General features: G+C 34.4%; 1 protein-coding gene across 1 annotated transcript in view; it reads left to right on the forward strand.

Moving 5' to 3' along the window:
• The window catches only part of ADAMTS19 (ADAM metallopeptidase with thrombospondin type 1 motif 19), a 296,035-nt gene extending 282,931 nt beyond the window's left edge, over positions 1–13,104 (forward strand). Inside the window, exons 22-23 of the mRNA XM_068534394.1 lie at positions 10,383–10,560; positions 12,953–13,104. Of these exons, the coding sequence (XP_068390495.1) occupies positions 10,383–10,560; positions 12,953–13,104 (330 nt within the window). The remainder of the gene's footprint in view (positions 1–10,382; positions 10,561–12,952) is intronic.
• The last annotated feature ends 260 nt before the right edge of the window (positions 13,105–13,364 follow it).

The raw sequence follows: 13,364 nt of genomic DNA on the forward strand, positions 1-13,364 counted from the left end.
GCCTAGAACGTGTTTTTTACAGCCATCCAAGTCCTTTAAGGGCCAGCTCAAGTACCTAATTTCCCCAGTAAATGACAGAATCTGTCTGCACTTATTGACTACATTAATTTCTCTCAATTACTTATTGCCTTATATTTTTGCTGTTTCGTTAAGATTGTCTTAACCCTTTTACCCTTCTCACTCCTCTGTCCGGGTGACCAGACCATTGCATGACATGCGGTGATATTTATTGAATAAATGACTGCTTAAACTTCTTCAACAAGTAAGCAAAAATGTATGATACATGTAAGCATTGTACTTCTTTTATTGTGGCCCATTTTATTTTTCTGACTCTGGTTCTATAACAACTACAGTGTTTCATATAATTTAGCACAAAAAATTAGTAACTAGCTTATCTTTCTCCAGGAAAATTAAGGTAATTGATATAATTTTATGTAAACATATGATTCCCTTGACCTTTTCCTGTATGGTATATCAAACTACTTAAAAATGTGATTTTCTTTTAAAAAAGTAAATCCACCCTCCTTTGAGTAACATGCTATTTAAGCCTAAAGGATGCTTAAGATTGAGGTTCAAGGAAGCTGGCAGACTTCTTTTGCATTTTCTGGAATTCATTTGGCTGGAATACCTGACAGGTTAGAGAGCAGTTATCTAACCTAGAAGAAAAGCAGCAGATGGAAGCAAAGCACACTTAAGAATTTTCTCTGTGAACTAACAGATACTTGGTTTATTTCAGGTTGGAATAAGTTAAAAGTAGCTATATAATGCTCTCTGTGCTGTTTTAAATCAAGAGTTTATTTATTAAAAGCAAAACAAAAACACACACTTCTCTAACATGGCCACAGAAGGATCTGATCCATTTCTGACATAGAATTGTTGGACTAGACCTGGAAAGTATCTTATTTGAAAAGGAAATTCAATAACTGTCTTTCCAAACAGTGTCCCTGGTGGGAAGATGTTTCACTGGGATGATAGTGATAAAATAGAAATGTCTTGATAGTCTTTTTTCACCTCTGTAACATCCTATGATTCATAGGCTCAGCACTGACAGAATTGCAAATGTGCCCAAAACTTAGTGTTTAATTGCTTCTTAATGCAAGGCATCTTTTTTTTATTCCATCTTTGTGGTGATCAGTGTGTACTTTGATATAAAAAATGATTGGGGGGATTATTATAACCTTTCATAACGTATTCAGTTCTCTGCTAATCATTCATAAGCACTCTGCTTGATTTTTGCCACACACATTTCCTTGATTTGCAGTAACTATATGCAAACATTTTCATTAAAGAGACAAAAATAGTTTGAACTGTAGAACCAAACAAATATTTAACTAAAGACATATGCTAAAAATCCTCAATGTCTGACCTCTAGGAATAGATTCAATTCCAAATACCCATGTGTTAAATTAAGCAGATGAACTACTTTAAAAAGATGCTGCAACCCTGACCAAAACAAACAGCAAATCTTGCAAAACAAAGCTAACTTTTGTTCCTTAGTATGCTTGTTTCACACTCACTTTATTAAAAAGTTTAAAGATGGAACTGCCAAACATATACATAAATGAATAGGAATGCTGTGCTAATAATTTCCAGTAGAAATCATCATTTAGTTTCCTTATGAGGTCCACTCTCCACTGTGAATGCTACTTCACTCTTGTTAAACCACTTTGGAATAATCCATTTATTCCCAAAGACAAATTATCCAAGTCAATGCTGTTAACCTTGTTATAGATTGGCACTTATCATTACGAATTATATCAGGTTCTAGAAGACTGTCTATTATATTGGTTAAAAAAAATTGAACTCTGCCAGTGACAATTTTCTCTTAATTTAGGAATTCCTATTTCTTACAGAGGCCAGCTGGAAATGAGTAAAGCATTACAGAGCCTTCCTTAGCTGTTGGCCTGGAGAATACACATTCTCTCCAAAATATATATCTTTGGCACAGTCTAGAAGGAAGGAATCTCGGGTAATCTCTGTCCTGGCCAAGTGTGAGAATTATTATTTTTAACCCCCAAATACACTGAAATTTGGGGGTTTTTTTTCAAGGAATTTAAAAGCAAACTAGTTTAGTTATGTTTGTTATCCAATAAAACTCCAAATAAATACTGTACAGTAGTATTTTTACTTTCGGGCTTTCTGCCTCTTTGGTATAATGTTTAAGAGGACATTTTACAGGATTTAAGCTTGAAGAGTTTTACAATTTAACTTTAGAGTTTAACGTGCACAGATTGATAATTCCATAAACTCACTGCCAAACTAGTTGATTATTTAACCTAAGTGTACACATTTACTTATACCATAGTGTCCCAATTGGTTCCCAAACCTGGGTTATCTGAATATTCCGAGTAACTAACTAGCACCAAACAGTATCTATCTGACTATTCTGAAGTCCTGAAAGGAAAGGTAGAAACTAATATTTAACCAGTAATTTTAAGATTTGGCATTTTACCATAGGATCCCAATACCTAAGACTAGATGTGGAAGTATCTTGTAGCTCCATGCTGAAAATCACATATGCAGAATAGATCTACTTGATCTCAGAACCCATGGAGCACAGAAGCAGTGCAAGAATCAGAGGTCAGTGGAAATAATTAGCGTCTCTTCTCTAAATAGGAGAGTAGTTAAGAGATATTTATGGATATCCCATTTTTAAAGGGTTCTTAAGTGAAATTAAGTTGTCCAGAAGTACCTAGGTTACTTCTTAGACAAAAAGACAGCAGTGTTCTTTGGTGAATTTGACAGAGACATCATACCACGTAGATTATATCATGAGCCCTTGTGGATATTCCTACATGATTCATGAATTTTCAGTGACAGGAAGATAATTTTGCACTTTACAAAAGTGGATTCAAGTGGTACTATGGACGAGTTTTGAGAATCTCCTAAAATCGTGTTCACTATTTTTGTCCCTCATTGGGCACTTTATAAACTTGTAGATAGCTATTTATTGGTGCCTGTGCAGCCTTTTTTCTTTGAATTAAACATGTTTTACCCATGTCAATGTATTACAGAGCATGTTTGCTATTATTCACTAGTATTTAGTGGATGTATGCCTCTAAGCATTGTGGTATTCATAGAAACTTTGGGGAACAATACATGTAGATTATTTTTAAAAGATACATATTCTTGATAAACATATTCAAATCTATCGTGAAATGAATATTTCTATATAATATAATGAAAATTTAGTAACAGAATACACTCATCCCTTATATGTTTATATGATCCATCAAAAATGTATTTATACCGTTGTGATATTTAAGACCTAATTATCCTCAATGCATCAGATTAGACTTGAAAACTTAAAGAGTTTCATTGGGCCACAGTTATTTTATAGCACACACTCACTGCCTTTGAACGTAATGGAATTATAACATCAATAAAATGTCTCAAGATAAATGGCCTTTCCTTGAACACCTAGTATAAGGTGTTTACATATTTTTCCAAGTATTAAACCAAGATCTTAGCAACACTGTCTATTAATGCCATAAATAATACTGTCAGGTGTGAAATTTCCATGGTCAGTTTCTTACTGCAGTTTGCTTTTTGGGCAGTGCCTCACCACTCATCCATCCTTTGTGGTGGAAGAAAGGATTCCACATCTTGGCTTGTCCATGAGATGGACTTAACAGCCATTCAGAGTTCATTTCATTCCTTTGTTTCTATGACAATGCCTCAGTTGAGAATTTGTTAAGAATTTTTTTGAGAGCAGTTTTTTTCCTACATTTTTTTCTATGTCCCTCATTTGTTCACATTTAGGCCAGTCCACAAATTTGCCAAATCATTCTAGCATCTTAACCTGCCTTTACCAGTACTGGCAAACCCTGCCCACTCAGAGCTATCATTACCTTAGTAAATATAACTTTCCAAGAGTTCACATCTATATATAGCACCAGATCCTCCTTGGCCATTTTTAGAATATTATAAACATCTGAGTTAGGTAAACGTCTACTGTACCCTTCCACCAGCTTGGACATTGCTTATTTTTCCCGAGAGACTTCCCTTTCAGTTAGTTTATTTAGATGAAATTTTCTTAGGTAAAATAAAGCAAGTCAGGTCTTATTGTGTGGTGTAAGAATGACAAAAAGGAAGTTTTAGATAATGGAAATAGTTATAAGGTTATATAACATATATATCTCATTTTAAAAGAGGATAAAACCTTCTTCTTGCTAATTTGCTACCATTTGTATTCATGGTTCTCATTTACTAAACTATTTCTCTAATCATTTTAATAGTCCAAACTGTTTGAATTATTGAGGAAGTTTCCTTTATCATGTTTAGTGTTTGACATGCAAACTCTAAGGTTGACATAATTTAATACAATCTTAGAAATTGTCACTAATGTCCCAGGTCAAGAAAGGCTTTATTCCATTATAAGAGAAATCTATCACGATATGGTCTAAAGATATTATAATACTCATGTACTCAAGTACAAGGAAGGTCATAATTTTCTCAGGTAGATTGAAATGATGAATGTCACTAAGTCAAAACAGATTTTATTTTCAGAGCCTTTGGGGCTCATTTTTTGGTAGGAAAGAGGGATTACCAACATCACTTTTTCTTGTGCCTTGCTGCTTAAGTTTGTTCTAAAGATTACTATTTCCCTTTTTACTGTAGTAAACCTGGTACACCAAGATTGCATTTCCTGTTCAGAATTAAAGGCTTCTAGTTCATGGAATTGGTTTGTGAGGTGCTTAGTTTCAAAGGTCCTTCAGGGCAATATTAAAACTGTTTGGGGAACAGACTATTTGTCAGACAGTACAGGTCTCTCTTATTAAAATACTTTAGTCAGGAAATTTTCCTTGTAAAAGAAAGATCAATGGCAAGTTATCTGGTGCACCCTATGTTTTTTTTTTTTTACCAGTTGCTGGCAAATTGATGTTGACATTTTAGCATTTGGTCCTTTAGTGGAGGTCTGTAGTGCTGCCGTGTTTCAAATATTTTTTAACTTAGTACATATGTGAAGAGCAAGGTTTAAAATGTATTAGAAAAAAGACAGAAGGGAAGAAGGAAGGGAGGGCGGGAGGACTGGAGGAAGGAAGGAAGGAAGAGAGGGAGGGAGGAAGGGGAGAGAAAGCCATTGAATTTGATCCAAGATCTGTAGAGACACAGTGGAAAGAACATTGTATTGGAATCCAAAGATGTGCATTTGTTTCTCCTTCAAGTCTTTGTCACCTTCTCCATGAGTCCTTCCCTGATCATCCCATATGAATTGCTAAACCCCATACCCCAAATTTTCCCAGTCCTCCTTCCCAGCTTTAATTTTTTCCATAGCACTTGTCAATATCTAATATACAATGTATTTTAATTCTTGACCTTCTTGCTCTCCAGTATAACAGTGTAAACTCCTTAAAGGCACATATTTTTGTCTATTTTGTTTACTATCACTTCCCTGTATCCAGAACAGTATTTGGTACATTGTAGAGTTTCGGTAAATATTTGTTGAATGAATGAATGAAATAGTCTCTGTGAGCCTTACTCTTGCCATCTGTAAAATAATTAGGGTTATGAGGAAGATTAACCAAGACATTATGTGTAAAAGCATATTAGATAGTGCCTGGAATATAATAGGTATTTTGTGTGTCCATTCATTTGTGTTTATCATGTAATATATAGATCTATCAGTAAGTTGTCTACATAGTGTGACAGCGTGTCCCAGATTACCCAGGACAGTCCCCTTTTATGCCCGTAGTCTAGGAATAATTATCGGCAACTTCTTTCACAAGTGCCCTGATTTGGACGATAAATTCTATGATCACTCTATCTAAAGATAAAGCATGCTTGTGAATTGTCCTTAGGGCGAAAGAGTTTATCTCATACCACGTAGCCTGAGTTATAGTAAAACAAAACCAAAAAGGCCTTCTAATTCGTTAGTTTTAGGTTAAGAGTGAGATATGGGGATAAGGGGTTATTTGGCAGGATAGGGGAAAAGAGAAGATTTTTAACTGTTAACATAAAGAGAAATATTAGCAATCTTCTAGTATCAAGTAATGTGTAAGTGTCCAGTCTTTGAATTTAGTACATGTGGGTTCAAACTCCAGTACCACCACTTCTTAGCTATAAAACTGTGGGCACTTTGTTTCACTTATTTGAGCCTCTATTTTCTCATCTGTGTAAAAGGAATAATAATAGTACTCATTGGCTTCATATGAGATATTAAAATAAATGTAACCTCTAACACAGTACCTGGCATATAATAAATACTAAGTAAGTGCTAACTACTACTAGTATTGTATGGAGTGAAAGCTTTCAGAAGTAATATTACTGGTTCCCTTTGATCCTAAAGCAACAAACTGGTTCCATAGTACAACTGATTATTTAAAATATTAAACACTTGGCTAAGAATGGGTGAAATTGCCCAGCTTCCACAATGTTTCGTAATCTAACTCCATCTATTTTAGATCATTGCGTTTTGTTGTAAAGTTTATTGAATAAAGTACCAGCCCCATAGTATTAATAATTTCTGCTGCTTTTAGCTTCTGCACAGGATCCTGAACATGATGGGTGATCAGTAAATATTTGAAAAGCCAATAAATGATTGAATATTCTGAAACATTCAAAAAACTATAATTTTGAGATTTCATTTAATAGACGCCTATCGTACCATTGTTGGGTAGCATAGTGAATAATTAGATAATGAAATTAGCATCTTTACTTTTATGCAGTGTCACCACTTAAAAATTGCCTGACTACAGTGACTTTTAATAATAAGTTATTTGGAATTTTTCCTTTTGTAGTAATTTAGACCTGAAAGTGTAGCTATGATCTACTACAATGCGTTGCTTTACAAAAAGGAGAACTAAGTCCCAGGTACATTAGGTTCTAGAGATAGTATTAGAGCCCAGGTCTCGTCATTTCAAGCCAGAATTATTTTGACTTTTTCTTTTAATGTCTGTCTGTCTTTAATGATAGCGATTTGAGAAATATCCAATTATTTAGAGGTATCTTAGAGTAAGGAATAGTTTAGAAGATACTTTGGGATTTCAGTTGTTCCATTTCAAATATCTGTTTATTTTTCACACATTTGTAATAAAATTTTTACCACTGTGTATTTTATAAAGAACATAATTATTAGTAAAAGCTTGTTATTTTTATTATTAAAGTATTCTAATGAAAATTAGATTCTAAGGCTATTAGACTAATTTCATAATAAAGCTTATTCCATTAGTTTCAAAGGCAGGAATGATACCATTTTAATTAAATGATTTTTTTTCTCTTAATTTAAAAAAAAATTTTATGGAAGGCACTCTTCAGCCATTATCTGCTAAAATTATGTATTCTGAGTTATCATGTATCTATAGTTACTTTGTAATCCTGAAAAATGACGTTACTTTGGTTAACACATGTCCTTTGGAGTTGATTTAAGATTAGCTGAAAGTATTGGGAATAGTCTGTGATTGATTACTAGGCTTCTTTGACATATGATTGAGAACCTTCTCTATTGCATCAAAATGAGTTCATCTATTATAAAACTCCCATTGTTCTTTTTGTTTCTCAAATATTGTGATTACTTCCAAGGTCTCCCAAAATTTTAGGAGTAGATACTAGAATATTTTTCCACATAAACTTAACCCCTTGAAAGTTTTTAGTTTAACTGTTTTGAATTTTCCTGAAAATAGTCCTAAGAAGCATGGTGTCTATATTTAAATACTTATATCCATTCTATTGAGTGATACTAAGATACATACTTCCAAGGGGGAAAGACCATGTCAAACAGTTACTCCTCTTACAATATTTTTTAAGTTATAATAAAGCTTAAACTGAACTGGAAACATTTAGATCCTATAGAAGTTAACAAGAAAAAAAAAATCAGATTTAAAGGCATGTAATATCCCAGTTGTTGTTCTTTAATCTGCTGTTTACATAAAGCTAAGAATTCATCAGATACAAGGAGGGTTATATGCAGAAGTATTTACAGAATAAAATTTAGAAAGATCAGTCATCTATAAAGTAGATGCATGTTAATAGCATGCACATAAAATTGTATTATTCTTAGTAAGCTATTTTCATACCTGATATGTAGGTTTTATTACTGAAAGTGATATGACAGTGAGCCTAATTTCAAGAGATTTACCAAGAGACAAACTAGATACATGAAAAGATACTAATCAAAGATAAAAAGTAATACACACTGGCCTACATTAAATGCAGAACACATGCTATTGACCAGTAGTTTCCAAACTCAGGCTGTGCAGCAGAATCACCTAGATACTTTTTTTTTTTTTTAATGTATATTCCCAGACTCAATCTGTTTCCTGACTTAGAAATTCTAGGCCTTAAAATCTATAGTTAAAAATTTTTTTTCTCCAAGTGATTCTAAGGGGTAGCCTCAGATGGATGGATATATGGTTTTGAAGCATAAATGTTGTATAAATATGCATAAGTAGTTGGGATAATTGTGGACCACTTCGTGGAAGTAGTGGATTTGAGATTGTGATTTGAAAAGAGACTAGGCACAGTTGTAATTGTGAGAGTAGAAAGTGCATGGGCATGATTAGTGTTTTATAGAGCAAATGATCCCTAAAGCAGAGAGGTGGAAAATTGTTTGAGGAGCTAGATAAATGCCAGCCTGGAGATTTGGGGATACTGGGCTTTATCTCTTAGACAATGGGGAACTCAGTAACTGAAGTTTTTTCCAAGGAGATTTTATATATATATAAAGCAATTTTAAAAGAATACATCTTCTGTGTTAATATTTGGGATTGACTGGAAGGCTGGGAGCTAAAGACAAAGTAAACAGGAGCAGACAGATTTGAGGTGTCAAGGGTTTGTGTAGAATACTTCTTGTGCTAATGAAAATAAGAAGAGCAGGGGACCCAAGACGATAGTAAAGGAAGAACTGAAAATTCTTACAAAGAAAATGCAATCCTAACAATGACTTGGTCAGATACAAAGGGGAACAAACATTACAAACCTTGTGCCTGCATATCTAAAAGGTGACAATCAGAAAGTATTTACCAATTTTCAAATAGAATACACCGAGATCATCTCTATAAAGAGTTCTAAGTTTTTTAGAACTGTTTAGCCAGATATGGCTAAATCTTTACCACATAGAAAATAGTGTAACTAGTAAATAAATTACTATTTTCAGAAACACAAGAACATTCCCTCTCCCACATGTAATTTTGATACCATAAAACAATTGTATTTTCTCATTCAACTCAACATCAGTTTATTTGTGTAACAAATTAAATCTAGTGATATATATATGGACCCAAGAGACTTCTTTAATAAACAAACATTGTAGGTTAAATATGTTCTCTGAAATATCTTACAAATGAAGACAAACTACATTTAGCTGAAATACAAGGAATCCATTAAAAGGGTATCTTGTTAGAAAAATACAGATTATCAAATACTATTTGCACAATTTTGGATGTCATGTAATCTGCGAAGTCACAGCAGTTATTTCAATAACACATCAGGTTGATAAGCCATGTTGATATTCTTTTTTTTTTAATACATTTATTTATTTTATGTATTTATTTTTGGCTGCGTTGGGTCTTTGTTGCTGCGCACAGGCTTTCTCTAGTTGCAGCGAGCGGGGGTTACTGTTCATTGCGGTGCGCAGGCTTCTCATTGTGGTGTCTTCTCGTTGCAGAGCACGGGCTCTAGGCGCACGGGCTTCAGTAGTTGTGGCACACGGGCTCTAGAGCGCAGGCTCAGTAGTTGTGGCGCACGGGCTTAGTTGCTCCACGGCCCACGGTGTGTGGGATCTTCCCGGACCAGGCCTTGAACCCGTGTCCCCTGCATTGGCAGGCAGATTCTTAACCACTGCGCCACCAGGGAAGCCCCCAGCCATGTTGATACTCTTTTTTTTTTTTTTTTTCATGTTGATATTCTTAATAAACATTTTAAGGCCAGAGCAAATGGAGTGGATGAGTACATTAAAAGGCTATAACAAGGATCCGGCTCCACAGTTGGGCATATCTAACTCTCGAGCATCAATGACTAAATTAAAGAACAGTGAATCAATTATTTGTTGCAAACTGGATATTAAAGCTTTAAAAACTGTCCGCCCAAGTTCATTACTTACTGGTATCACCCACTCTCTTTCCCAAGTCATACTCTCCAACTTTTTTTTTTTTAAATTTTATTGAAGTATAGTTGATTTACAACGTTGTGTTAATTTCTGCTGTAAATTTTTTTAATCGCCTGTGTCCTTCATTGTCCAAAGCTCCGCCTTAGGTCAGCTAGATATTCTGAACAGCACTGGTGCCCAAGTTATGAGCAACAACATTTCTGACCCATGTTTTACATTAACCCTGGATGTTGTGGCTCATGTTCAATTTTAGCAAATATAAGGAGAAGGTGGCTCACAGCCTAGAAAAAGGAAACAACAAAAAGAACAGTTAACAAAACCTTGTTATCTCTCCTAGTGCTCAATTACCTGTGGCAAAGGAATGCAGTCCCGTGTTATTCAGTGCATGCATAAGATCACAGGAAGACATGGAAATGAATGTTTTTCTTCAGAAAAACCTGCAGCATACAGGCCATGCCACCTTCAGCCCTGCAATGAGAAGATCAATGTAAATACTATAACATCACCCAGGCTGGGTAAGCAGACCAAAAAGGGGATGATTTTGAGAAACATGGAAATGATCATGGCTTCTTCTATTTTGCATATCACTTTAAAGCTTAGTTATCCATCTATACTAATTAGTTTGGTTCTGACTAAATTGGATCTATTCAACTATAGTTTAGTCCAGATGATCGTGTGGGTAAAAAATCCTAAAGACTAAACTATTTTCATTCCTGAGCTGTCTACTCAGGTCCAGGCCCTGGAAATATGAATGCCATACCACCCAAGGTCATCCTATAAAGGGTTGAAGGATGTAACCATATTTTTGGTTCTGACCGGTCCCATGGCAGAACCCTCAGTTAAGGTAATGTCTGTGGAAAGGTGAGGTTGTAGTGTACACCTTGGCTCTCTTCATTGTTAATAGCCTTCCTTGTGATCCTGGGTACAAATTATCCTTTGGAGAGACAAAGAGTAAAATAATCACTTTCAAGGAGAACAGTTGCATGTATCTACACCACTGAACAAGAAGTACTATTTTTTTCATCTTTAAGGACATAATGTTAAATAAAAATAAATAGTAGTAACATTGATTTACATAGTTTTTATGTTATAAAATGCTTTCACATATATTCTCAATTCCTGCTATTTAATCTAATACATCATCAAGAAGTAGAGTATGTATTTTAAGTATATATATCCTGCATTTGAATAACAAATATTCATGAATGAATTAGCCTTTATTTTTGTGGCAGTTAGTGGCCTTTAATAGCACTGCTGCCTGGAGTCAGTGGGTTAATATATGTTTAACACCTTCAGTTGTTTTTTTTTTAATTGATTTTTATTAGCGTATAGTTGATTTACAATGTTGTGTTAGTTTCTGCTGTACAGCAGAGTGAATCAGTTATATACATACATATATCCACCCTTTTTTAGATTCTTTTCCCAGATCGGTCATTACAGAGTATTGAGCGGAGGTCCCTGTGCTATACAGTAGATCCTTATTAGTTATCTGTTTTACATATAGTAGTGTATATATGTCAATCCCAGTATTCCAGTTTATCCCTCCCCCCTTTTCCTCCTTGGCATACTGAGTGAAGTAAGTCAGACAGAGAAAGACAAATATCATATGATATCACTTATATGTGGAATCTAAAAAAGTGGTACAGATGAACTTATTTACAAAACAGAAATAGAGTCACAGATGTAGAAAACAAACTTATGGTTACCAGGGGGGAAAACCTTCAGTTTCAATTTGTATGTATAATCTCCAGGGGATCAGTTTAATCATACAGAATAATATTGCCAAAATGCAAGGAGCTAAATTGTCATAGATACTTTTCCAGGCATACGATTCAATCAAATGGAAAAGTTTGTGTTCTTCATGGAAATATAAAAATTCTCTTTTTTAAGCCAAATAATTAACATTTCTAAGAAATAATCAGTTCAAGTAGAATTAAAACTAGTTAAGACAAAAAGTTAAGCAATCCTAGAGCAGATGCTCTAAATCCTTGTATTCAAAAACAGCATAATCCCTTTCTCCAACAATTATTTGGAGCCCTTCTTGAAGTATCATGTGTCAGAAAATAATGAATTAAAAGGATAATTTAATTAAAACTCCATTTTCTCTGTTCATTTTTTCTTGAAGGCACATCCCCAAACACAGAAGCACAGTGGTTGGAAAATCTTAAGGTTTTTAAACATAAATTAATGAATCATACTAGAATAGTGGCAAAAGGAACAGTTGTAGCAGAACTGTCTTTTATTGTACATGCCAGAACACGCTATTTCTTCAGAAAAACTGGGACCAAATCTACATGACTGAATTTTTTATACCAAGAGCTCATTTCAAGCACTTTATTGCTGTAAATTTTAGTCACTTTTGATAATCAGCTTTGATTTTAAGGATGCCTGAAATTGCAATTCTTAAATATCCCAGCTGGACATGTCTGCTGCTATCTAGGAAACGAGGAATGTGAAATAAGTGTGAGCAGATTTTTGTTTCTCTATGTCTTTGCAATGTCATCCATAACAATACTTATTAATTTGTATTCTCGTAATGGTGGACATATTGAACACATTCATTTTTCTTTTTAATCTTCTCAACTAAAAATCCAAAAGAAGCTTAAACGAAAGCCATGAAATGGAAACTTAAAAGCCATTTGCAGTACACTTATTGGATTTGGGAAATCTATCTTTAATAAGTCTATAAAAGCTCATGAGTAAGACCATTATTCATTCACTTTACTCCTTTATTATAGGGTGTGTGTGTGTGTGTGTGTGTTTCTTTATCTTTTATGCTCTGCAAGGTAATATACATGAGTCAACGTGTGTGTACAAAATCCCCCAACTTAAGTGATTGCTCTTTGTTTCTACTCATGACACCTAGTTTATCTCATGACACCTAGTTCCCTGTGTTCTGCTTCACAGCTGCTCTGACTTTCAAGTGCCTGGGAAATCAGTGGCCTGTGTACTGCCGGGTGATACGTGAGAAGAACCTCTGTCAGGACATGCGGTGGTATCAGCGCTGCTGTGAGACGTGCAGGGACTTCTATGCCCAAAAGCTGCAGCAGAAGAGTTGACCTCTAGCAGGCTGGCTCTTTGCAATTACATTATTTATAAACACACACACTAGCATGTTTTTCAGACCAAATATTATCAGATTACATATAATTTAATCAAATTAATTTATTTTTTTGCCTGCCACACATCCAATATGGTGTTTGTTTTGGTTCTACAAACATTTTGATTTATACTATATGGCTTCATAAATAATTTTATATAAATAAGTTGGATCCAGTTTCCAGAATAAAAATAAAAAGGGAAAAACAAAAAACCAAGA

This window comes from Eschrichtius robustus, chromosome 2, assembly GCF_028021215.1.
Source record: "Eschrichtius robustus isolate mEscRob2 chromosome 2, mEscRob2.pri, whole genome shotgun sequence".
In the NCBI taxonomy this organism is placed as follows: domain Eukaryota; kingdom Metazoa; phylum Chordata; class Mammalia; order Artiodactyla; family Eschrichtiidae; genus Eschrichtius; species Eschrichtius robustus.